General features: G+C 49.8%; 5 protein-coding genes across 9 annotated transcripts; 3 read left to right on the forward strand and 2 right to left on the reverse strand.

The window, feature by feature from the left end:
* The first annotated feature begins 701 nt into the window (after positions 1–701).
* zdhhc5b (zDHHC palmitoyltransferase 5b) lies at positions 702–5990 on the forward strand. 3 transcript variants are annotated; one of them, XM_028968269.1, is made up of 13 exons: positions 702–908; positions 1222–1759; positions 1856–1977; positions 2061–2218; positions 3202–3225; positions 3346–3374; positions 3461–3563; positions 3653–3744; positions 3803–3917; positions 4069–4135; positions 4213–4307; positions 4383–5083; positions 5248–5990. In XM_028968269.1, exons 2-13 carry the CDS (start codon positions 1620–1622, stop codon positions 5300–5302), a joined length of 1701 nt encoding a protein of 566 aa, XP_028824102.1. In that variant the 5' UTR covers positions 702–908; positions 1222–1619; the 3' UTR covers positions 5303–5990. The 3 variants fall into 3 exon arrangements, with proteins under 3 accessions (XP_028824102.1, XP_028824101.1, XP_028824100.1); XM_028968268.1 differs by having other exon boundaries at positions 1222–1472; positions 1549–1759; positions 3202–3374; XM_028968267.1 differs by having other exon boundaries at positions 3202–3374.
* tmx2a (thioredoxin-related transmembrane protein 2a) lies at positions 5911–9884 on the reverse strand. 2 transcript variants are annotated; one of them, XM_028968272.1, is made up of 8 exons: positions 9608–9884; positions 7255–7315; positions 7071–7184; positions 6912–6988; positions 6737–6843; positions 6593–6658; positions 6387–6516; positions 5911–6307 (listed from the first exon to the last, which is right to left on the reverse strand). In XM_028968272.1, exons 1-8 carry the CDS (start codon positions 9794–9796, stop codon positions 6170–6172), a joined length of 882 nt encoding a protein of 293 aa, XP_028824105.1. In that variant the 5' UTR covers positions 9797–9884; the 3' UTR covers positions 5911–6169. The 2 variants fall into 2 exon arrangements, with proteins under 2 accessions (XP_028824105.1, XP_028824106.1); XM_028968273.1 differs by having other exon boundaries at positions 7075–7184; positions 9608–9866.
* Positions 9205–12490, forward strand: pmf1 (polyamine modulated factor 1). 2 transcript variants are annotated; one of them, XM_028968276.1, is made up of 6 exons: positions 9205–9872; positions 10727–10955; positions 11031–11136; positions 11213–11313; positions 11516–11711; positions 12246–12490. In XM_028968276.1, the coding sequence occupies exons 2-6, from the start codon at positions 10849–10851 to the stop codon at positions 12312–12314; spliced, it is 579 nt and encodes a 192-aa protein (XP_028824109.1). In that variant the 5' UTR covers positions 9205–9872; positions 10727–10848; the 3' UTR covers positions 12315–12490. The 2 variants fall into 2 exon arrangements, with proteins under 2 accessions (XP_028824109.1, XP_028824108.1); XM_028968275.1 differs by lacking the exon at positions 9205–9872 and having other exon boundaries at positions 10565–10955.
* A 185-nt stretch (positions 12491–12675) lies between these two features.
* Positions 12676–17793, forward strand: med19a (mediator complex subunit 19a). Its single transcript, XM_028968274.1, has 6 exons — positions 12676–13000; positions 13230–13352; positions 16988–17121; positions 17201–17300; positions 17379–17473; positions 17556–17793. Exons 1-6 carry the CDS (start codon positions 12781–12783, stop codon positions 17619–17621), a joined length of 738 nt encoding a protein of 245 aa, XP_028824107.1. The 5' UTR covers positions 12676–12780; the 3' UTR covers positions 17622–17793.
* A 358-nt stretch (positions 17794–18151) lies between these two features.
* Positions 18152–23190, reverse strand: slc43a1a (solute carrier family 43 member 1a). The gene is made up of 14 exons (XM_028968270.1): positions 23033–23190; positions 22784–22952; positions 22400–22455; positions 22232–22308; positions 21486–21578; positions 21266–21399; positions 21063–21187; positions 20198–20344; positions 20080–20106; positions 19862–19988; positions 19563–19692; positions 18939–19012; positions 18739–18862; positions 18152–18663 (listed from the first exon to the last, which is right to left on the reverse strand). The coding sequence occupies exons 1-14, from the start codon at positions 23142–23144 to the stop codon at positions 18514–18516; spliced, it is 1545 nt and encodes a 514-aa protein (XP_028824103.1). The 5' UTR covers positions 23145–23190; the 3' UTR covers positions 18152–18513.
* Positions 23191–23806: the final 616 nt, after the last annotated feature.

Consider the following 23806-nt stretch of genomic DNA (forward strand, 5'->3'; position numbering starts at 1 on the left):
TAGTAGTCGTGTTGAGCTCAGAACACACTGCAGCGGTCACCAAAAAAGCCCACCAACGACTCCACTTCCTCAGACGCCTGAAGAAGGCTGGGGTATCCACCTCTGTCCTCACCAGCTTCTACAGGTGCGCTGTGGAGTCCATCCTCACGGGCAGTATCGCGTCCCGGTACGGCAGCTGTACTGCTCAGGACAAGAAAGCTCTGCAGAGGGTGGTGAAAACAGCCCAGAGGACCACAGGCACACAGCTCCCAGCAATAATGGACATTTACACCACGCGCTGTCTCAGGAGAACTAGGAGCATCCTGAAGGACCCCAGCCACCCTTTACTGTCACTTGCCATCAGGCAAGAGACTCAGGACAATTCACACACGCACATCACGATTCAGGAACAGTTTCTACCCCAGTGCCATCAGGCTATACAACACATAGTATGCACTGCACTTAAATTATGCACAATCACTTTCTTATGCAACTTAGATATATTCACCCTTCTGTGACTTATTATTTATTGCTGCTGCACTTTGTCTTCTATGTCTTCTATGTATCATGTCCTATGTCCTGTCTACGTGGGAGAGGTTTTCAAGTAAGAATTTCATTGTGCTCTGTACGCTGTACTTTGTACATATGACTATAAACTTCAACCTCATATACGCCGTAGTTCCGTATCCGTCCGCTAGAGGTCGCGCTGCTTCGCCGCTACTCTCGCGAGATTTGCGGACTGCGCTCTGAAGTGGCCGCCGTAGTAAAGCAGATTTCTTCAGCGGCACAAGGACATCTGATGGATGAAAGCCACGTTCGGGCCACCGAGCCCGGACCGTAGCGGGTTCGGCGCCGTGGCGTTCCGCCGATGCCGGGTCTCTCCTCATCCTGCACGCAGGACCGAGTCGCTCCACCCCGGTGAAATTCAGGTAATTGACTATCTCTCCCCTGCACCGACTTTACGGTCTTACAAGCATATTTGGTGACCGGAGCTCCGGTTACGCGGGCGACCGGTGAACAGAAAATCCTCACGTTCAAAAAAATCCTAAAGTTTCTGAATTGAAGCGGACTTGGCAACCTGCAGCCTGCTCTCGCTTTATATCGCGATATTTGGCGCCCCTCTGTAAGGTCATCAGCCCCCTGATCCAGGTGTTCATCTCCCGAAGCGCAGAGCATGACGGGATGTGTGGAGGTGAGACCCTCCAGAACATTCAGAATTCTCCGGTGTTCCCCTTCTTCCAGGCTGACGTTGCTGAGAAGCTCCACAGAAGTGATTCATGATAAACGGGGGTTTTCTGGTAGGATTTGAGACGGACCTTGACGTACCTGTCAGTAGGACTGGACCTGACCCAGGTGGAGCGTCTGGTGAGGCTACTTCATCGGTTGGGAACAGGAAGAGCGTTGAGAGATCCCATCTCCTGCTGTAGTGAGATGCCACCGCTCATGGACCAGGGGCCGCCTCCTGTGGAGACGTAGATCAGCCTTCAGCAGCTGTTAAATAAATATTCTTTCATATTTAATATGTCAGACACGAGGTGTGCCTGTTTTTATAAATCCGAATTTATGCAGATGTCACACCCAGCTGGAGGCGTCCTTCACCCCGCCTTCATCGTTTCCACACTCCTTCACACACAGTCTCCATGACGGAAAGCCTGAGTGTGGGCGGGGCTTTAGGAGCTCCCACTCCACCGTCCCGCCCACTTCGCCCAAGCCGCTATGTGCCGGTGTCGGCAGCGACGGCATTTCTGGTGGGCGCCACCACACTCTTCCTCTGTTTCACGTAAGTGATGAGCGTGCAGACACGCCATGAAAAGTATTTATTAAACAGAAATATTTATCTTCCACAAATATAATAATGATTGAGTTCCTGCTGCAGGTGTCCCTGGTTGTCGGAAGTTTACTCCTCCTTCATCCCGCTCTGCTGTGGTTTCCTCTTCCTCTTCACACTCTCCAACTTCTTTATGGTGACCTTCATGGACCCCGGCATTTTCCCCAGAGGTACGATGTCACACCCTTCATTCACCCCAACTTCCCCGTGGAAATAACCAGGGTGGGGTTCATGTGTCTGCGTTGGGCTACAGCGGAGGAAGATGAAGATAAGGAGGATGACTTCAGGGCTCCACTGTACAAGACGGTGGAGATTCGGGGGATTCAGGTGCGGATGAAGTGGTGCTCCACCTGCCACTTCTACAGACCTCCCCGCTGCTCACACTGCTCCATGTGTGACAACTGTGTGGAGGTACAGTGACACTGAAATGGCACCTGAACAAGTCACACCCACTCAGTACTCTCAGACCACACCCTCCATACTGACCCCAGTCCACACCCTCCATACTGACAGTGACCACACCTACCAATACTCAGTAACCACAGACCACGCCCTCCATACTGACAGTGACCACACCTACCAATACTCAGTACTCTCAGACCATGCCCTCCATACTGACCCCAGTCCACACCCTCCATACTGACAGCGACAACTGTGTGGAGGTACAGTGACACTCAGACCACGCCCTCCATACTGACAGTGACCACACCTACCAATACTTAGTACTCTCAGACCACACCCTCCATACTGACCCCAGTCCACACCTACCAATACTCAGTAACCCCCAGTCCACACCCTCCATACTGACAGTGCCACACCTACCTATACTCAGTAACCCCCAGTCCACACCCTCCATACTGACAGTGACCACACCTACCAATACTCAGTAACCACAGACCACGCCCTCCATACTGACAGTGACCACACCTACCAATACTTAGTAACCCCAGTCCACGCCCTCCATACTGCCAGTGACCACACCTACCAATACTCAGTACTCTCAGACCATGCCCTCCATACTGACCCCAGTCTACACCCTCCATACTGACAGTGACCACACCTACCAATACTCAGTAACCTCAGACCATGCCCTTCATACTGACCCCAGTCCACACCCTCCATACTGACAGTGACCACACCTACCAATACTCAGTAACCTCAGACCACGCCCTCCATACTGACAGTGACCACACCTACCAATACTCAGTAACCTCAGACCACGCCCTCCATACTGACAGGGTCCACACCCACCAGTTCTGAGAAAGTAATCAAACCACTCCCACCAAAACTCGCAATAAACAGAAGCCACTCCCACAATGCACTCAATGTTTAATATTCTTATATTAACACTTACATTTACACTCTTATCATTGTGTGTGTGTGTGTGTGTGCAGGATTTTGATCACCACTGCCCCTGGGTAAATAACTGCATCGGTCGAAGGAATTATCGCTACTTTTTCCTCTTCCTGCTTTCTCTCACCACACACATCCTGGGTGTGTTTGGCTTCGGTTTGCTCTACGTTCTCCACCACACCCAGCGACTGGACACGCCGCACGCTGCCGTTACGTATCCTGCAGTCCCACACACCCTCACCTCACCACAAGATCTAGTGATGTAACCGCGTGACGTTCCCTAACCTCCCACTGGTGCAGAATCGCTGTGATGTGCGTCGCTGGCCTGTTCCTCGTCCCAGTTGCGGGACTGACAGGATTCCACATCGTACTGGTGGCACGAGGGAGGACAACCAACGAGCAGGTGTCACACGGAGACACACACACACACACACACACGACACGGCAGTCACGCTGTTCGCTCTGACCGCAGGCTCCTCCCCCTCTCTACAGGTGACGGGGAAGTTCAGGGGCGGAGTTAATCCCTTCACTCAAGGCTGTTGGAGGAACGCCTCGCACGTCCTCTGTAGCTCCCAAGCTCCCAGGTAAGTGAGGAGGACCTGTGGTGACCCGCCGCCGGTTCTCAGCCTTGCGTGTTTGCAGGTATTTGGGTCGGTTCCGGACGCCCGCCTCGCCGCAGATGGAGCCCCCCTTCCTGCGGCCGGAGGCCCCAGAAGACCAGCTGACCGATAAAGTCTTTGATAACGGGATCCAGCAGGTAGACGCCCTTTCGCCGTGCGGCCGTAAACAGACGTATATATAGCCAATCGTAGCCGTCGGCCGAGGTGCAGAGCAGAGTTGATGTGTGCAGCGTGAAGCCGCCCTGCTCTTCCTGCTTGTGAGCGTGTATCTGTGTGCCTGAATGCTAGTCTAAAAGCAGCCTGGAGCTGATCCAGAGTCAGTCGACTGACACCGAGCCTCCGGACCGCGCCGACGGTGAGTGCCCCGCCCGACCGGCGCCATCGTCCGGGCCGCTGCCCCTGCCTGCTAAACGTTCTTATATTCCCAACCAGAGAGCAGATACCTGAGGGAAAATCCCCCAACCCCGCCCTTATACAAGTACCGGCCAACCAGAGGGAGTCCAGCGAAGAACCACGCCTCTGGCAAGGTGCAGACACGCCCTCGGAAGGGGCCGGTGGTGATCTGCGGGTGTTCTGACCTCTGACCTGTCTCTCTTTTTCAGATGACCCGCGGGGACAGCTGTGTTTCTGACCCCAGCCTGTCCAGCAGAGGGGGTTTTGGGGGGCGGGGAGGAGTGGAAGGAGGCGGCACAGGCCCGGGGGGACTGGGTGGGGCCTCCACCGTGGGTGGGCGGTCCTACCCGTCATTCACCGACACAGTCCTCCAATCAGCTGCAGCATCTCAGTCCTCAAGCCTCCGATCTGCCTACACTGCACACAACGTCCTCGGGCCGCTGCTGTCAGAGGGCACGACCTCCACCAGCTACAAAAGCCTGGCCAATCAGACGCCTCGAAACGGGAGCCTCTCTTACGATAGCCTGCTGACGCCATCTGAGAGCCCCGAGTTTGAATCAGCCGCTCACGAACTCGCTCCACTCAAACCGGCCCCTCCTCCTGGGCGTGGCCCTGAGGATCCTCCACCCATGATGGGATACTCCTCCCCCTTCCTGTCCGCTCAGCAGAGGGAAGGTTCCCTCCAGGCCTGCCCCGCCCGCCTATGCCACTCCTCCCACAGAGCTTTGCTTCGCCCAACCAGTCCACCCTCCAGCCGCGTTCCAGCTTCCTCCCTTCGTACTCATTCGCTGGGGTCTCCTCCGCCAGGCTCCGCCCCTCAGTCTGTCCTTGGTAAATCACGCTCTTATACAGGTGGGGCTGATATCCCACAAGCCCCTTCTACAACAGGGGGAGGGACCCAGGCAGGAAAGTGAGTAACACCTCCTCCACTCCACACTCCTCCTCCTTTTCAACTTCACCTGGCTGAAAAGCGCACAATATCCAGAACCTTCTGAATGATATTTAACGTGTGTGTGTGTGTGAGTGAACTCTCCAGGTCTGGACAATAACACAACATCTCTGTTCTCCACCCAGTCAGCACCACCTGTCCACCAGGCCTGACGAATCCCAGCTCCCTCTCGCTGTTTAGCTCCTCCCACAACACAGCAGACGGGACGGCGCCGGTGACTGGCGTCGGACGAAGATCATCAGACAGGTGGCTGTGGACTCTTCCTCCACCTGCTCCACAAGTGGATGTATATTTAATGTATATTTCAGAGGAGGTGGGGTTGTTCAGGCATCTTCTCAACAGAAGAACATTTGACCATTTAAACATCAGGAACTGCAGGATCAACTATGGAGGCCACGCCCCCGGCAGCATCCACCCCCTCATTTCCTGCACCAGGAACGTCAGGAACGTCGAAAAGGGCTGAACTGTCTGTCTCTTTCAGGAAGAAGTCAAGCATGTGTGTGTGTTTTCCAGAGTAGTAGAGTAGTGTAGTGGGGTTAAAGGTCATGGTCAGTAGCTGTGTCAGCCTATCGTGGAAGACTTGAAATCTCAGCCAAAGAGGAGACGTGTTCCATCAGGAGTGTCGTTGTTTCTGAGCACATGAGTTGTCCGGCTCAACAGCACAAAGGTCCCAACGTCACCGAACGTTTCCCACATTATGCAACAGCGCGTGACGCCAGGTGACGCCGTTTCTGCACATGGGCCACCGCGGCGAGAAGCTCCGTAACGGACTGTAATGAAACCAGTGGCACTTTCATCTTTTTATTGGTTGAGGAACCAGGCGGTGCTGCAGACGTGAAATGAATAAAGAATGTAAACACCCTCGGAAGTCAATGTCTCTGTCTTTCTGAACAGCCACGCCCCCTCCCCAGCAGGGGGCGGAGTCAGGCTGTCATTTTCAACACCAAACATTTCATGCGTTTTACTGAAACCTAAAGAATGAAGAACAATTTAAACCATTTTAATTTCCATCCCCTTCGTCACGATTCTTCTCCAGTTGGATGGTTTTTATTTGTCCTTCTTATTTTCAGCACCTCCCTCCCGCTCGCTGGCTGCTTCTCTTGTCTTCTCCTCATGCTCTTTACTCATCATCTTCTTTGATTTCTGGAAGAGCTCATTCAGATTAAACTCCCGGATGATGTTCTCCTAAAGAAGATGGTGACCTGATTAACTGAGCTGACAGAAGGACCTGATGAATGAAACCACCTCCCGGCTCACATCGCACCTCCGTGAAGCTCCAGGACAGCGCGCGACCCTTGGCGTCCACCTGGGGGCGCCGCATCACCTCCTTTCCGCCTTGCAGGAGGATCAGTGAGGGCATCTGTTTGGACAGTGGGGAGGGGTTCACCCTGTACCTGTAAAAGGTCAGAGTTCATGTAAGGTGGTCTCCATCCGTCTACGTTGTAATTAGTAGGAATTGTCGGAAGTTACTTCTCCGCCACGTCTGCATATCGACCCACGTCGATTTTACCGAACCGGAGAGCAGCACAGCTGTACCTTCAATACAGAAATAAATACGAAATGACTGGTGTGTTTACACGGTTAATACGGCCTAGAACCTGACATGCTTCTTACTTTAGTGAGAGGTCAGCGAATACGGAGGCGAACGACTGACATTCCGGTGACCAGTTGGCGTAGAACTCCACGATCCACACCACGCGAGCGTCCTTCTGCAGCTCCTCCTGAGATGGAACAGAGGACGTTACGTTCTGCAGGAAGACCAGGGCGCTCGGCTCAGAGCGGCACCTACGTCTATGGTCCTGTCGGTGAAGTAGGTGGTGTATTCTGGGCCCATGTAGACGGGGGGTTTACAGGTCACCATGAACACTGTGGGGTACAGGCTCAGAACGTCACCGCGCGCGGCAGACAACGTCCTGGAAAAGCCACCTCTGCACTGCAACATATTTACCCACACACAGGGACAGGTAGAGGAGACCCAGGCGCAGGTCCACTCTGAAGAACAGGACGATGTTGGCCACTTTGCTGAAGAGGAAAATGTTCCCAATATGCTGCTCCACGGTGACTGGTGATGAAGAAGGACTTGTTGTGGAGATCCACCAACAGCCGGGAACGATTAGAGGAATGATACTCACTGGCTCTTCTGTTCTTCATCATGATGATGGCGCTGAGAAACATCAGGATCTCCACTTCTCTCTGGCACACAGCCAACACAAACCTGGTTACCTGTGTTGAAACCTTCCATCTTGCACAAACTGCCCCGTGCAAAAGTCTTCCACAGTTCATCTAACATTGATCAGATGTCCATGTACCTAAAGAGTTTACTGCAGGACTTCCCAGGATGAATTTATATTTACTGAATCCAGAATGGCGACGCCTAACAGGAGGATCCAGAGGAAGGGAATGACGTGCTGAAACTGCGGAGATTTGAGTGTTTGACACGTTTGCAGCGTTTCATTTCTGACTAAAACTTCTCTACATTGAGGCTTGACCACCTTTTTGGGGGAAATTGAGATCAGATCGATCTTGAAAGCACGTTGTAAGTCGCTCAGGATGAGGGGCAGTGGTGGCCTAGCGGTTAAGGAATCAGAAGGTTGCCGGTTCGAATCCCGATCTGCCAAGGTGCCACTGCACCGTCCCCACACACTGTATTGTACGTGTGTGTTTGTGTGGGTAGTGTGTGTATAGTGTGTATTCTACATGTGTGTAATGTAGTGTAGTGTGTGTATAGTGTATTGAACGTGTGTGTGTGTGTATAGTGTGTGTATTGTATGTGTGTGTGTGTATAGTGTGTATAGTGTATATTGAACGTGTGTGTGTGTATAGTGTGTATTGTATGTGTGTGTAGTGTAGTGTAGTGTGTGTTTTGTACGTGTGTGTGTGTGTATAGTGTGTATTCTACGTGTGTGTAGTGTAGTGTGTGTATAATGTATTGAACGTGTGTGTGTGTAGTGTGTGTATAGTGTGTATTGTACGTGTGTGTAATGTAGTGTAGTGTGTGTTTTGTACGTGTGTGTGTATAGTGTGTATTCTACGTGTGTGTAGTCTAGTGTGTGTATAGTGTGTATTCTACATGTTTGTAATGTAGTGTATTGTGTGTATTGTATGTGTGTGTAGTGTGTGTTTTGTACGTGTGTGTGTATAGTGTGTATTGAACGTGTGTGTGTGTGTGTAATGTAGTGTAGAGTAGTGTGTGTTTTGTACGTGTGTGTGTGTAATGTAGTGTAGTGTGTGTATAGTGTGTATTGAACGTGTGTGTGTGTGTGTGTGTGTGTAATGTAGTGTAGTGTAGTGTGTGTTTTGTACGTGTGGGTGTGTGTGTGTGTTTTGTACGTGTGTGTGTGTAATGTAGTGTAGTGTGTGTATAGTGTGTATTGAACGTGTGTGTGTGTGTGTGTGTAATGTAGTGTAGTGTGTGTATAGTGTGTATTGAACGTGTGTGTGTATATTGTGTATTGTACGTGTGTGTGTGTGTGTGTAGTGTAGTGTGTGTATAGTGTGTATTGAACGTGTGTGTGTGTGTGTGTGTGTGTGTGTAATGTAGTGTAGTGTGTGTTTTGTACGTGTGTGTGTGTAATGTAGTGTAGTGTGTGTATAGTGTGTATTGAACGTGTGTGTGTGTAGTGTAGTGTGTGTATAGTGTGTATTGAACGTGTGTGTGTGTGTGTGTGTAATGTAGTGTAGTGTAGTGTGTGTTTTGTACGTGTGTGTGTGTGTGTGTTTTGTACGTGTGTGTGTGTAATGTAGTGTAGTGTGTGTATAGTGTGTATTGAACGTGTGTGTGTGTGTAGTGTAGTGTGTGTATAGTGTGTATTGAACGTGTGTGTTGAACGTGTGTGTGTGTGTGTGTGTGTAATGTAGTGTAGTGTAGTGTGTGTTTTGTACGTGTGTGTGTGTGTGTGTGTTTTGTACGTGTGTGTGTGTAATGTAGTGTAGTGTGTGTATAGTGTGTATTGAACGTGTGTGTGTGTAATGTAGTGTAGTGTGTGTATAGTGTGTATTGAACGTGTGTGTGTGTGTAGTGTAGTGTGTGTATAGTGTGTATTGTACGTGTGTGTGTGTAGTGTAGTGTGTGTATAGTGTGTATTGAACGTGTGTGTGTGTGTAGTGTAGTGTGTGTATTGTACGTGTGTGTGTGTGTGTGTGTGTGTGTGTGGTGCCCCACCCCGACCCCAGTGTCCCAGGATGGGCTCCAGCAGCTGCGTCCCTGACTAGAACTAAACAGTTATGGAAAGTGAGCAAGTGAATAAAAATATTCTGGTCAGGACGTGTACGGTCTTCAGAAGATAAACACACCAGAATTTAATGGTACAGTGAAGCTTCCACAGTAAATCCCAACAGGAACAGACAGAACTGGTGCGAGAGGAGCTAGTTCCAAACTTTCTCCAGAACGTGATAATAAAAACCAATATCGTGAAGATATCAAGACGTGCTTTCATGGCACAACCTGCGTTTGAGTTGATCTGAAGTGTTTCTGGTGGAACTGACCCAGTCGAAGTTGCAGGAGTCCCCGTCCTCCCGCTGCGAGGGCAGCTGCTGGCAAACTGGGCCGAGCTTCCGGGCCAGGAGGAATGCCGAGGACAGGAGGACCGACAGCAGATAATACGGCTTCAGGATCCATTTATAAATCCGCGGGAGGTGGTAGATGAAGACGAACAGTCCCGTGATCAGCCCCATTTCAGCGCCGAGAAAAACAGAGAGAGAGAGAGACGGCCTGCAGCTGCCCTGCTTTCCTGCTGATGGAGGGGAACAGGTGCAGAGCTGGTCATCACGTGACTTTACTTTCCTCCACCCCTTTCCCGACAAGCCCCGCCCAGAAGCAGCATGTAACGTTTCATTACATTTCCATTTATGCCATTTTTCAGACGTCCTTATCCAGAGCGCCTTACAGTCAGTATTTACAGGGACAGTCCCCCCTGGAGACACTCAGGGTTAAGCGTCTTGCTCAGGGACACAAGTGGGGTTTAAACCTGGGTCTTCTGGTTCACCGTGGCACCCATTGATGTGCACTGCTTCCTTACCCTCTAGTCTTCACACATAGTGCATTTATACAAAAAATACACATACGACAAAGCTAAATGACACAAAAATCAATCAATTTAAATACTATGAAGTCTATAAAATGAATAAGGGACGACAAAGCAACATAAGACACTTCAAAGTGGCTGTGCCTATAACTTTACCTATGACAGATAAAGTTATATTCAGGACAAGACAGGTAACGTTATGTTCAGGATATAACAGTAAAGTGGTGGTAGTAGCCTAGTGGGTAAGACACTCGCCTGTGAACCAGAAGACCCGGGTTCAAATCCCACTTACTACCATTGTGTCCCTGAGTAAGACACTTAACCCTCAGTTGCTCCAGGGGGAGACTGTCCCTGTAAATACTGATTGTAAGTCGCTCTGGATAAGGGCGTCTGGTAAATGCTGTAAATGTAATATAAATGTAAAGTTATATTCAGGATATAACAGGTAGAGTTATGTTCAGGATATAACAGTAAAGTTATATTCAGGATATAAGAGGTAGAGTTATGTTTAGGATATAACAAGTAACGTTTAGTATAATTATGTGAATATTCTGACATGTAGTTGGCGTCGTGTGCGCAGGCGCAGACGGTAAAGGCGGAAACGAGGTCGTGGTCTTGGTGAATTAGACCCTGCAGGCGCGCCGTAGGTCGCGTCACTTCCGCCTTCTTTGGCGGGACGGCGCGAACGATGTAAACATCAACATGGACGAAGAGTCGAGAAGCGGAAAAGCGGAGCCCCGGATAAACAGACTGGTGTTTTTGAACAAGGTTCTGGAGAAGTCCCTAAAGAGACTCGTAGCCGACGCCAGGTGAGATATAGAAGCCGGAAACAATGGTCGCGTAGCGCCGCGTTTGACGGACGCCCATGTTGTTTTTGGCTCCAGCTTCTACCGGTTCGCTCAGACCTTCGGGCCGCTGTACAAGCAGAACCCCCAGGTGACCAAAGTCATTCATGAGCAGTTCGTCAGTGGTCTGCAGAAAGCCGTGGAGGTTCGTCTTCTTTCCCCCGACTTTCTTCGCGGGTCTGCGTGTGACTTGCTCAGTGTGTGTGTGTGTGTGTGTGTAGGATGACATTAATAAGGTTATTGAAGAAGGCGAGCTAGAAGGCAAGTTGAAGGAGTTGGACCGTCTGGAGGATCTGGCGAAAGACTCCACCGCGCCTGCATGGTGAGCCTTTTTATTTAATGCGAATTTGCTTTTAATGTATACATAAAATTCAAATTTTATTTGTCCCATACATAGTCATACACGGTATGAAATGCAGTGAAATGCTTTAATAAAGAAAACTACACGTACAAATCTTCATAACCTGCTGTCCTCCTCGTGTCTAGAGAGGGTGGACTGTCACCTGTACTTCTTGTGCTTGCAGGCGCCCCAGCGGCGTCCCGGAGCAGGACGTGTGCAGCTTTCTGGTCCCGTATTATCGCGGCCAGGAGGAGTTTCTGCGGCGGGAGCTGAGGAAGGTGCAGAAGGAGAATGCCGTGCTGGTTCAGAGGGTGCAGGAGGGCCGGGCGGCCATCTCCCGCGCAGAGGACAACATCGCCAAAACTGCGCAGGAGTGGCAGGTGACTTCACGTGCAGCAGGTTTAGGGTCACAGGTTCGAATCAAGATGCCTTTCCCACACACTGGTCCCCGGGCGCCTGGTGATGGTTTCATGCAGAGGACACATTTTATTTACATTTATCCAGAGTTAAGTGTCTTGTTCAGGGACACAATGATAGTATCGTGTATCACATATGACAAATAATCACTCATTGCATGCCCGGGGAGCAGTGGGTGGGGACATAACCACCATGTCGATTCGAACCCGCAACCTACCGATTACGGGTCCGCTTCCCTACCCACTACGCACCACTGGCTACTAGGGATAAAAAAAATGTATTGTCATGAATAATTAAGAATAGGGCATTTAAAACATTGTTAATTAATATAATGTTTTTAGAATTAATGTTATATTAAAAGTAAGTGGGCGGGGCTAACACGGATCCCTTTGTCCTTTCCAACATGAGCAGAAATAACTTCATTTTCACGCCGGCATCTCCTGCTTCAACGCAGTCTGCTGATCCTGCATATGTTTGTCTTTTTCTGTCTCTCTTAGGCATCTATTGGAGGTTTGGAGGCATTGGTTTCTTCACTCTGTCCAGCTGAGAACTTGGATGCTTCTTAAGAAATATTTTATCCCTTTTGAACACAGACATGGTCTAATTTTCCTATTAATGTGTAATTGTGCCCAATATGGACAAAAAATGGCCATATTCTTGAATTCATTTTTACCCAAATCCCGAGTATTTTAAACATATCGACATTGATTTAAAAATAAAAAACATGACTTGTTTTACATTATACTTTGTCTTTTTTTCTTCATTATAAACCGGTCAGCATTTTATTCTTAAACGTTCCTGTTATTACAATAAGTGAAGCGGGTTCAGTAGAAACCCCGGTTAACGACACGTGACCGCTGAGGCGGCCTGTGATTGGCGGAGGCCTCGTGTTTGGTGAATCGCGGTGACCAATGAGAACGAGTGTTGATGAAGCGTGGCGTCTACCGCCGAACGGCAGCAGCGACATATGAGACACATTCATGGATATTTTCATATAGTTTCAAATTTACTTTTTAATGTATTAATCAAGATATGACGGAAATATTCTCAACGCTTTTTGGCCAAGCTGATCCCCAGGGTCCGCCGGGCTCCTCCGCCATGAGCTTCGGCACCGGGAAGCCGCCGCCGCCGCTGCCGCAGAACCAGGCGCCCCTGGCGGCTCAGCTGACAGGACAGGCCGGGGATGAGGGGCCTGTCCTGCGGAAGCCGGGAGCCATGAACGAGCCTTTTTATTTACTGCGGGAGCTGCCAGGTAGCCGAGTTCTTACAAGAGAATAAAAGTTCTGTGATGGACGCTTTAAATCCCACAGCCTGTTCACATTTTAATACCTGCGTGTCCTTCATTTTCTCTCTTGTCAGAGAAGGTTTCATTAAAGCCGGGCTGAGTTGAATCGTGTAATGGTCTCGTTTTCAGTTGATTTTCTTGTATGTAAAGTGTGAAAATGAACTTTTTAAAACAGAATTTCTCTTGCCGTGTTCAGCGGGAAACGACCTGACTGGAAACACCAACCTGATCACGTATTACAGCCTGGAGCACGCCTACAACAAGTTCTGCGGCAAGAAGGTGAAGGAGAAGCTGAGCAACTTCCTGCCAGAACTTCCAGGTGAACGCTGGACTCAGCTCAACTGGCGGCCTGAAGGGGGCAGTGTAGTTGTCTGTGTGTTGTAGTTGTGAATTTACTACGGTTGTCTCTCCTGTTAAGGAATGATCAACTGTCCTGGTGTTCAGGACGTGTGTAGTTGTGTAGGAGTGTGTAGTGTTGTGTGTGTAGTTGTGATCGACTGTCCTGGTGTTCAGGACGTGTGTGTTGTGGTGTGTATGAGTGTGTAGTTGTGTGTATAGTTGTGTATTTACTACGGGTGTCTCTCCTATTCAGGAATGATCGACTGTCCCGGTGTTCAGGACGAGTGTGTTGTAGTGTGTTGTAGTTGTGTAGGAGTGTGTGGTTGTATTGTGTGTGTAGTTGTGTGTTGGGGTGTGTGTGTAGATGTGTATTTACTACGTTCGTCTCCCCTTTTCAGGTATGATCGACTGTCCCGGTGTTCAGGATGTGTGTAAAAGTGTGTAGTTGTATTGTGTGTGTAGTTGTGTGTTGTAGTTGTGTATTTACTACGGTCGTCTCTCCTGTTCAGGAATGATCAACTGTCCCGGTGTTGAGGATGTGTGTGTGTTGTAGTTGTGTAAGAGGGTGTAGTTGTATTGTGTGTGTAGTTGTGTGTTGTAGTTGTGTATTTACTACGGTCGTCTCCTCTGTTCAGGAATGATCGACTGTCCCGGTGTTCAGGACGTGTGTGTGTGTTGTAGTTGTGTATGAGTGTAGTTGTGTGTATAGTTGTGTATTTACTACGGGTGTCTCTCCTATTCAGGAATGATCGACTGTCCCGGTGTTCAGGACGAGTGTGTTGTGTTGTAGTTGTGTAGGAGTGTGTGGTTGTATTGTGTGTGTAGTTGTGTGTTGGGGTGTGTGTGTAGTTGTGGATTTACTACGTTCTCCCCTTTTCAGGTATGATCGACTGTCCCGGTGTTCAGGATGTGTGTAAGAGTGTGTAGTTGTATTGTGTGTGTAGTTGTGTGTTGTAGTTGTGTATTTACTATGGTCGTCTCTCCTGTTCAGGAATGATCAACTGTCCCGGTGTTCAGGACGTGTGTGTGTGTGTGTGTAGTTGTATATGAGTGTGTAGTTGTAGTTGTGTATTTACTACGGTCGTGTCCCCTATCCAGGAATGATCGACTGTCCCGGTGTTCAGGACGTGTGTGTGTGTGTGTGTGTGTGTGTGTGTGTGTGTGTGTGTGTGTAGTTGTATATGAGTGTGTAGTTGTAGTTGTGTATTTACTACGGTCGTGTCCCCTGTCCAGGAATGATCGACTGTCCCGGTTTTCAGGACGTGTGTATGAGTGTGTAGTTGTATATGAGTGTGTAGTTGTGTATTTACTACGGTCGTGTCCCCTGTCCAGGAATGATCGACTGTCCCGGTGTTCAGGACGTGTGTATGAGTGTGTAGTTGTATATGAGTGTGTAGTTGTAGTTGTGTATTTACTACGGTCGTGTCCCCTGTCCAGGAATGATCGACTGTCCCGGTGTTCAGGACGTGTGTATGAGTGTGTAGTTGTATATATGAGTGTGTAGTTGTAGTTGTGTATTTACTACGGTCGTGTCCCCTGTCCAGGAATGATCGACTGTCCCGGTGTTCAGGACGTGTGTGTGTGTGTGTGTGTGTGTGTAGTTGTATATGAGTGTGTAGTTGTAGTTGTGTATTTACTACGGTCGTGTCCCCTGTCCAGGAATGATCGACTGTCCCGGTGTTCAGGACGTGTGTGTGTGTGTGTGTAGTTGTATATGAGTGTGTAGTTGTAGTTGTGTATTTACTACGGTCGTGTCCCCTGTCCAGGAATGATCGACTGTCCTGGTGTTCAGGACGTGTGTAGTTGTGTAGGAGTGTGTAGTGTTGTGTGTGTGTGTGTGTGTGTGTGTAGTTGTGATCGACTGTCCTGGTGTTCAGGACGTGTGTGTTGTGGTGTGTATGAGTGTGTAGTTGTGTGTATAGTTGTGTATTTACTACGGGTGTCTCTCCTATTCAGGAATGATCGACTGTCCCGGTGTTCAGGACGAGTGTGTTGTGGTGTGTTGTAGTTGTGTAGGAGTGTGTGGTTGTATTGTGTGTGTAGTTGTGTGTTGGGGTGTGTGTGTAGATGTGTATTTACTACGTTCGTCTCCCCTTTTCAGGTATGATCGACTGTCCCGGTGTTCAGGATGTGTGTAAGAGTGTGTAGTTGTATTGTGTGTGTAGTTGTGTGTTGTAGTTGTGTATTTACTACGGTCGTCTCTCCTGTTCAGGAATGATCAACTGTCCCGGTGTTGAGGATGTGTGTGTGTTGTAGTTGTGTAAGAGGGTGTAGTTGTATTGTGTGTGTAGTTTTGTAGGAGTGTGTAGTTGTGTATTTACTACGGTCGTCTCCTCTGTTCAGGAATGATCGACTGTCCCGGTGTTCAGGACGTGTGTGTGTGTTGTAGTTGTGTATGAGTGTAGTTGTGTGTATAGTTGTGTATTTACTACGGGTGTCTCTCCTATTCAGGAATGATCAACTGTCCCGGTGTTCAGGACGAGTGTGTTGTGTTGTAGTTGTGTAGGAGTGTGTGGTTGTATTGTGTGTGTAGTTGTGTGTTGGGGTGTGTGTGTAGTTGTGTATTTACTACGTTCTCCCCTTTTCAGGTATGATCGACTGTCCCGGTGTTCAGGATGTGTGTAAGAGTGTGTAGTTGTATTGTGTGTGTAGTTGTGTGTTGTAGTTGTGTATTTACTATGGTCGTCTCTTCTGTTCAGGAATGATCAACTGTCCCGGTGTTCAGGACGTGTGTGTGTGTGTGTGTGTAGTTGTATATGAGTGTGTAGTTGTAGTTGTGTATTTACTACGGTCGTGTCCCCTGTCCAGGAATGATCGACTGTCCCGGTTTTCAGGACGTGTGTATGAGTGTGTAGTTGTATATGAGTGTGTAGTTGTGTATTTACTACGGTCGTGTCCCCTGTCCAGGAATGATCGACTGTCCCGGTGTTCAGGACGTGTGTGTGTGTGTAGTTGTATATGAGTGTGTAGTTGTAGTTGTGAATTTACTACGGTCGTGTCCCCTGTCCAGGAATGATCGACTGTCCCGGTGTTCAGGACGTGTGTATGAGTGTGTAGTTGTATATGAGTGTGTAGTTGTGTATTTACTACGGTCATGTCCCCTGTCCAGGAATGATCGACTGTCCCGGTGTTCAGGACGTGTGTGTGTGTGTGTGTGTGTAGTTGTATATGAGTGTGTAGTTGTAGTTGTGTATTTACTACGGTCGTGTCCCCTGTCCAGGAATGATCGACTGTCCCGGTGTTCAGGACGTGTATATGAGTGTGTAGTTGTATTGTGTGTGTAGTTGTGTATGAGTGTATAGTTGTGTGTCTGTGTGTGTAGTTGTGTATGAGTGTGTAGTTGTGTATTTACTACGGTCGTGTCCCCTGTCCAGGAATGATCGACTGTCCCGGTGTTCAGGACGTGTATATGAGTGTGTAGTTGTATTGTGTGTGTAGTTGTGTATGAGTGTATAGTTGTGTGTCTGTGTGTGTAGTTGTGTATGAGTGTGTAGTTGTGTATTTACTACGGTTGTGTCCCCTGTCCAGGAATGATTGACTGTCCCGGTGTTCAGGACGTGTGTATGAGTGTGTAGTTGTAGTTGTGTATTTACTACGGTCGTGTCCCCTGTCCAGGAATGATCGACTGTCCCGGTGTTCAGGACGGAAGTTCTCTCAGGTCTCTGATTGAAAAGCCGCCGGTTTGTGGGAACTCCTTCAGTCCGCTGACCGGCGCGCTGCTGACGGGGTTCCGGCTGCACACGGGCCCGGTAACCACGCCCCCTCTACATGATAGGTCCGTGTGTGGAGATGGTGACCCCTGACCCCTGGTTGTGTTCCCCTCTGTAGCTTCCGGAACAGTACAGACTAATGCACATTCAACCACCGAAGAAGAAGACGAGTAAACACAAACACAGACACCACCGACCCCAGGACCCCATACCGCCAGGTGACCCCGCCCCGCCATGTCCCCCGCGCTGGCGGCCGGGTGAAAGGTCACGTCGTAACCTCTTCTGTATCATCACAGAGACGCCCTCAGACTCGGACCCGAAGAAAAAGAAGAAGAAGCGAGACGACGACCCCGAGCGCAAGAAGAAGAAGAAAGACAAGAAAAAGAAGAAGGTGAGTTAGACGTTCTTCCCCGTCCTGTCCCCCGTCCTGTCCACCATGACAATATTCCTGCCGCGTCTCTTCTTCCCCACAGAACCGCCACAGTCCGGACCACCCCGGAATGACCACGTCTCAGCCAGGCAGCAACAGCCTGCGATAGAGGGAGGGGCCAGGGCCCCGCCCGCTCGCCCGTGTGTGTGTGTGTGTGTGTGTGTGAGAGAGAGAGAGAGAGAGAGAGAGGGGCGAACGAAATTTTGATAAGCGTCCAGAATACGTTTTTTTTCCTGCTGTTTTTCTAAGTGAATAAAGTCGTCCGCTTGGACTTAATTCGAGTGAAACTTCTCCTTCATTTGCAGTAAATAGTAAACTAATTTACTGATTCACAGGCCGGTAGCAGCCTAGCGGGTAACAGAAGTCCCAGGTTCAAACCCCACTTACTACCATCGTGTCCCTGAGCAGGACACTTAATCCTGAGTGTGTCCAGGGGGGGACTGTCCCTCTAACTACTGGATAAGGGCGTCTGGTAAATGCCGTAAATGTAAGATTCAACATTAACGCGACTCACATGGCACGTCTACATGAACATTCTGACCTTCCTCGTGGGTGAAGGACTCATCCTGGATACGTAACGAATCAGAATTCACGCGTTTCAGCTTTTTTTTATTATTTAAACACAGAATGGATCTTTGCATAGAACACTTTCATTATTCCGGTATTTTGCCCTGAGAGTGAAAACTCATTTGGAATTCTTCTGGATTCTTCAGGTCTTCAAATCAAGTTCAAGATCATCTAAAAGCTCAATGTCTTTAACATCAGAGCGGGTTCCATAGTGAGGAACCGAGGCTGCATGTTTCATCATAAAACTGTAAAAGTTCAAATGACACACAAACATCTGAGCTCGGCACACGTTCCACACCGGCGACGTTCTTCTTGGGTAAAATACTTTTCTGAAGATTATGGCTTTCTTGAAATGGCACCACATGAGAGCTGCAGCAGCTGATGGAACCCATCCAGGAGGTATTTAGGAGGTAGTTGTTTCCTACGTCTGAAGACTACGCCTGCTGAGCGGTCAGGCTGCGACTCTCCGGGTCTTCTCCCGCCGGCTCCGCCCGCTGCTGGAGGAGGAGGAGCCGGCGGTGGCGCAGCAGGTAGAGCGGCAGCAGGAAGCCCAGCAGGGAGAAGGTCAGGAGACCCACGTTGATCTGCGAGGAGAAGCGAGGGTCAGAGTACGGACAGGACGGCGCCGCAGCCGGGCCGGGCCGGTTCCGGGGTCTCACCCGGTACGGGTTCCCGTTCAGGGGTCCCATCATCAGCATGAAGAGCGGCTGCTGCAGCAGCGCGAAGACGGCACTGATCAGCGACTGCAGGCCAGTCAGGGTTCCGAAGTGGTTGGACGGGTACCTGGTGGACAGGAGACGGCTTGTTTGTCCCGAGGGAATGAAAGTGTAGAATGAAGAAGAAGAGTGACGAGACTCACACCGCAGCGTACAGCCCTCCACAGCAGGAGTGGATGAATCCACGGACCAACGTGTGCAGAACAAACGACAGAATCTGCACGGAACCACAAACAGGCCTTTTACAGCAGTAGATGTCTCTCTCTCACTCTCTCTCTCTCTCTCTCTCTCTGTCTGTTTGTCTCCCTCTCTCTCTGACTAGTTCTGTCTCCCTCTCTCTGTGTAGGGTGGTAGTAGCCTAGCGGGTAACACACTTGCCTATGAACCAGAAAACGTTCATCTAGACTCTTCTCCGTCTTGGCTCCTCGGTGGTGGAATGAACTTCCAGCTCAGTCACTGAGCACCTTCACACGGCAGCTCAACACCTTCCTCTTTAGAGAATACTTAGATTAAATTGTAATTTTCTTGTCAAACTTTGTGTACAGAATCTACAACAGAGCGAATAAAATAGATGTATTCATAGTTGGGGGTCCTAGTGAACCGGAATTGACCTCTTCATCGATGGTAACTTGAAAGCACGTTGTAAGTCGCTCTGGATAAGGACGTCTGGTAAATGCTGTAAATGTAAATGTAAATGTCTCTCTCTCTGTCTGTCTCTGTCTGTCTGTCTCCATCTCTCTCTGTGTGTCTCTCTCTCTCTGTTTTACCTGTAGATGCAGGTTGTCTATCAGGGATAAAACTCCGAACAGCACCAGCAGGATGTTGGTCAGGGTGAACGCTCGGATGGTGTTGGTCACTTTCTGGATCTTTTTGTCCCGTTTTGGAGCCGATGATGATCTGATGATCATGATGACGAGGAGGAGGAGGAGGAGGAGAATGAAGTCATTACAGATCCAACAATACAAACTACTGGTCGCACCACATTCTAGTAGAACATAAAACACATTCCAGTCAACTGAGACACCTGGTATGTAGAAGGGCGTGGGAAACACACACACACACACACCTTCTCCCCTCGCCATCCTCCACCTCCTCACACTCCTTCATCTTCCAGTCCATGATGTAGCCAATCAGAGGACAGGTGACCAGACACAGAAGCTGCAGAGTCCCAAAGACGGACGAGTAGAAACTCACTTTGAAAAAGGAGGGAATGAAAACGTCATCAGATTATCCCGATGGGAAGTGAAATAAAAAAACCTGATCTGGTGTCTCCAGGTGCTTCACCTTTCTCTGCGGTTTCCTTCTCAGACACTGAAGGTGAGAAGTAAAACACGGGATGAGACGCGGATAATAACTGTCATATTTCATAAACGTCATGGAGACGTCCTGTGGAGACACTCACGGCGGGGGTCATCATGGTCTATGAGGAACTCCAGGATCTTCGTCATGGCACCCATGAAGAAGATGAGGCGGAGCTGGGACATGCCCATGGTCAGCAGACTCCAGAGGAAGATGGGAGAAAAGACGGAGCAGCGGAATGGCATCGGACCTGAGGAAAGGTCACATCGGGGCCACAGGTGACGCGAGAGATGAAGGTATCTTCAGGTATCTCCAGCTCAACCGTCCCAAAACTGGTCGGCACTACTCACCAGATCAAATCGTCGCCCATAACCAGCATCACCTTTTCTGGTTCCAATATTTCTCTTTCTTCAGCAGGGACCAGTCTTGGTGTAAAAATTTACCCACAAATGGACTCCAACCTCTGCAAGATCTCTTTCTATCACCTCTGGAACATCTCCAAACTATGCTCCATTCTCTCCCTATCAGATGCTAAACCTGGTCCAGGGTGGACTACTGTGATGCACGTCTCTTCTAGATCCCAGCAAGAACCGGCAGAAGCTCCAACACATTCAAAACTCTGCAGCTGGGACCCTGATGAGAGTGCACCTCACAGAACTTCTCAACCCACAACCAACGACACCTCCTCCACCTACCCAGGAGCACCCTGAGGGAGACGGGGCTTTCTGCGCTGTGGAATCCCCTCCCCAACCCACTGACCGTGTGGTCTCCACTCCCGCAGATGTTTCATTCATCTCTCTGTTTTGATGTTTTTGAACCTGTAGCCCTTTCAGATCTTGTAATAAAAGTTACATGTAATATTATTATTATTATTACAGAGCAGGTCTGCCAGTGGAGTTTTACAGGTTGGCGGAGAAGTGCAGACCAACGCAGCGGCAGCAGGAGATGGAGGAGATGAAGGTTCTTACTTGCGCTGCTGCTTAGTTTCTCAGGTAAGCGGTTCAGGTCCTCTGCTTCCCCATCCACAGCCACATGCGGTCCGTCCCCGTTGGCTTTACATTCCGAGGAGAACTCGTCCAGTGGCACCTTCTTCCTGAGGGAGAGGATGGAGCGTTGGTACCACAGTCGAGGGGCATCACTGGACCTGAGTGAAGAAGAACGCAGCGCTCACATGTTCCCCAGCTCCTCGGGGGTCACAAAGGCTTCTCTCGGCCAGTTCAGGAAACAGTTTAAAAAGATGAGGCCAGCAAGCCCCGCCCACGCCCACATGATGACCCCAAATGACACCTGGGCGTCATTAATCAGCTGAGAAGGTGAAAATGAAGATCAGTCAATAAGCTTTCCAAAGCAAGCGGCAGAGTAAGGTCAACATGGACGGATCCTGCTCGAACCTTGACCCCTGGGAAGGTCACGGCCGAGGAGGCGTAGGAACCAATCATCAGAGACAGGATGGTGGAGCTCAGGCTACCAAACATGGTGGGCAACTGGAGACAACAGAGGAGAGGAGAGAAGGTGAGGAGCAGCTGGACTGTAGGTGCAGCATCAGAATGGAAAAACTCATTCTCATTTCCACATAACAGAAGGTTATTCTGTGTGTGTGTGTGTGTGTGTGTGTGTGTGTGTGTGTGTGTGTGTGTGTGTGTGAGATCTTCGTTGGTAAATATAATCAAGCATTTATCCCAAAGGCAACAATGTCTCACCCGTGTGTGTCGGGAACACACAAACACAAACACACACACAGTCAAATAGGAAAATCAGTTGGCAAACATAACTCCCAGGTGTGTGTGTGTGTGTGTGTGTGTGTGTACGCTTGCACGCTTGCCCTTATTTCAGTTCTAGAGGTGAGTGGGCGTGTCTACAGAGGAGGTGTGTGGGAGGTCTGCGCTCTGATTGGCCAGCATTGAAGGTGCCCACGTTTTCATGTGATGTCATGGATGTTGTCATGGGTGGTAGTAACCTAGTGGGTAACATACTCGTCTATGAACAAGAAGATCCAGGTTCAAACCCCAGGACACTTGTCTCCAGGGGGGGACTGTCCCTGTAACTACTGGTTGTAAGTCGCTCTGGATAAGGGCGTCTGGTAAATGCTGTAAATGTCAATGTGATGAAGACCATGCGCCCAAAATAAAGTTCTCACCATGAGCGAGGTGAACGTCAGGCAGATCCCACCGAAGCCGTTGAGTGACACGGCGAGGAAGATAAGTGGAGAAAGCACTGGAGGTGGAGTTAAGAGACAGAAGTAGAGATCAGACGCACTGACAGATCAACACATTGATGGATCGTGGGACCTTCTGCTGGTTCTCACCTGCCGGGCTGTAGGCTGACATCGCCATCATTGCACAGGAGAGGGAGAAACAGGCACTGAAACAGAATACAATAGTTAGAAACGTCCCCAGGGTGACACCAGGGTGCAGGACAAATGGCCCTGAAGGACCTTCACCCCCCACAAAGAAGAACCTGGACTGTGGGATGAGAGGGCTTCCTTTCACGCCAGAAAAAAGGAACCTGTGGTGTGACTCACCGCAACCACACCTTCCACCTGGAATGTGGTTCATGTTTATGCCTGGTGGCTTTTAATAACTCATTTACTCATTCATTCATCTCTACACACAGTGAAACCTTCAGGCTTGTCTAAATAGAAGGTTCTACATGAGCCAGAAGGACACCATGGATCTCCGGGAGTCTGTACCTGCCGGTCAGTCGTATCGGTCGAGGCCCACACTTGTCCATCAGAATTCCGAGAGGAAGGGTGGAAGCACTGAGGATGAAGGAGCCGATTGTGAAGGCCAGATTGAGCATCTCATCCTGGGAGACGCAGCTCACAGACGTGATGTTCGCCTCCACCTGAGTAACGTTCTCTAGCAGCAGGAGAAAATAAAAGAGCAGGTGCTTCAGGGCGGGGTGGAGGTCACAGCTGGTTAGAACCTCAGCAACTCACCTGGGCAGAGGTGTGAATAAAATCTTGCATTCTTTAGCATGAGGAGAAGCGAGCCCCACCCGAGCAGCACGGCGGAGCAGGTGAGGTTCTCCAGCACCGCCGACCCCGCCATCCACCAGCGGCGCCGGAACGCGTCCGTCCGCGAGGGAGACAAGCAGCTGGCCAGGAGAAGCACACACGGCATGAGCTCCACATTAATAATGAAATAAGATCAGAGATGATGGCCACGCCCCCACAGCCCATGATGCAAAACACTGCAGCACAGCACACAGGTCACAGTGACATGTGTCCTCTGTATTTAACCTTTGGTGGGCAGTGGGCACCATGACAGGCGCCCGGGGAGCAGCGTGTGGGGACGTGGGGACATCAGGAGGACCTAGGTGGGACTCGAACCAGCAACCTTCCAATTACAGGGCTGCTTTCATCAGACTTTAGAAGACCTGGGTGACCTCGGCTGGAGAGGAGTGTGTGTTCTCTCTCTGGAGTGTGTGTGTCCAGGAGTGTGTGTGTGTTCTGGCGTGAGTGTGTGTGTCCAGGAGTGTGTGTGTTCCGGAGTTAGTTTCTCTCTCTCTGGAGTGTGTGTGTCCAGGAGTGTGTGTGTTGTGGAGTGTGTGTGTGTGTATGTCCAGGAGTGTGTGTGTTGTGGGGGGTGTGTGTGTGTCCAGGAGTGTGTGTGTATGTCCAGGAGTGTGTGTGTTGTGGGGTGTGTGTGTGTGTTCTGGAGTGTGTGTGTCCAGGAGTGTGTGTGTGTGTGTGGTGGTGTGTGTGGTGTGT

This window comes from Denticeps clupeoides, unplaced genomic scaffold (genome assembly GCF_900700375.1).
Source record: "Denticeps clupeoides unplaced genomic scaffold, fDenClu1.1, whole genome shotgun sequence".
Taxonomy (NCBI): Eukaryota; Metazoa; Chordata; class Actinopteri; order Clupeiformes; family Denticipitidae; genus Denticeps; species Denticeps clupeoides.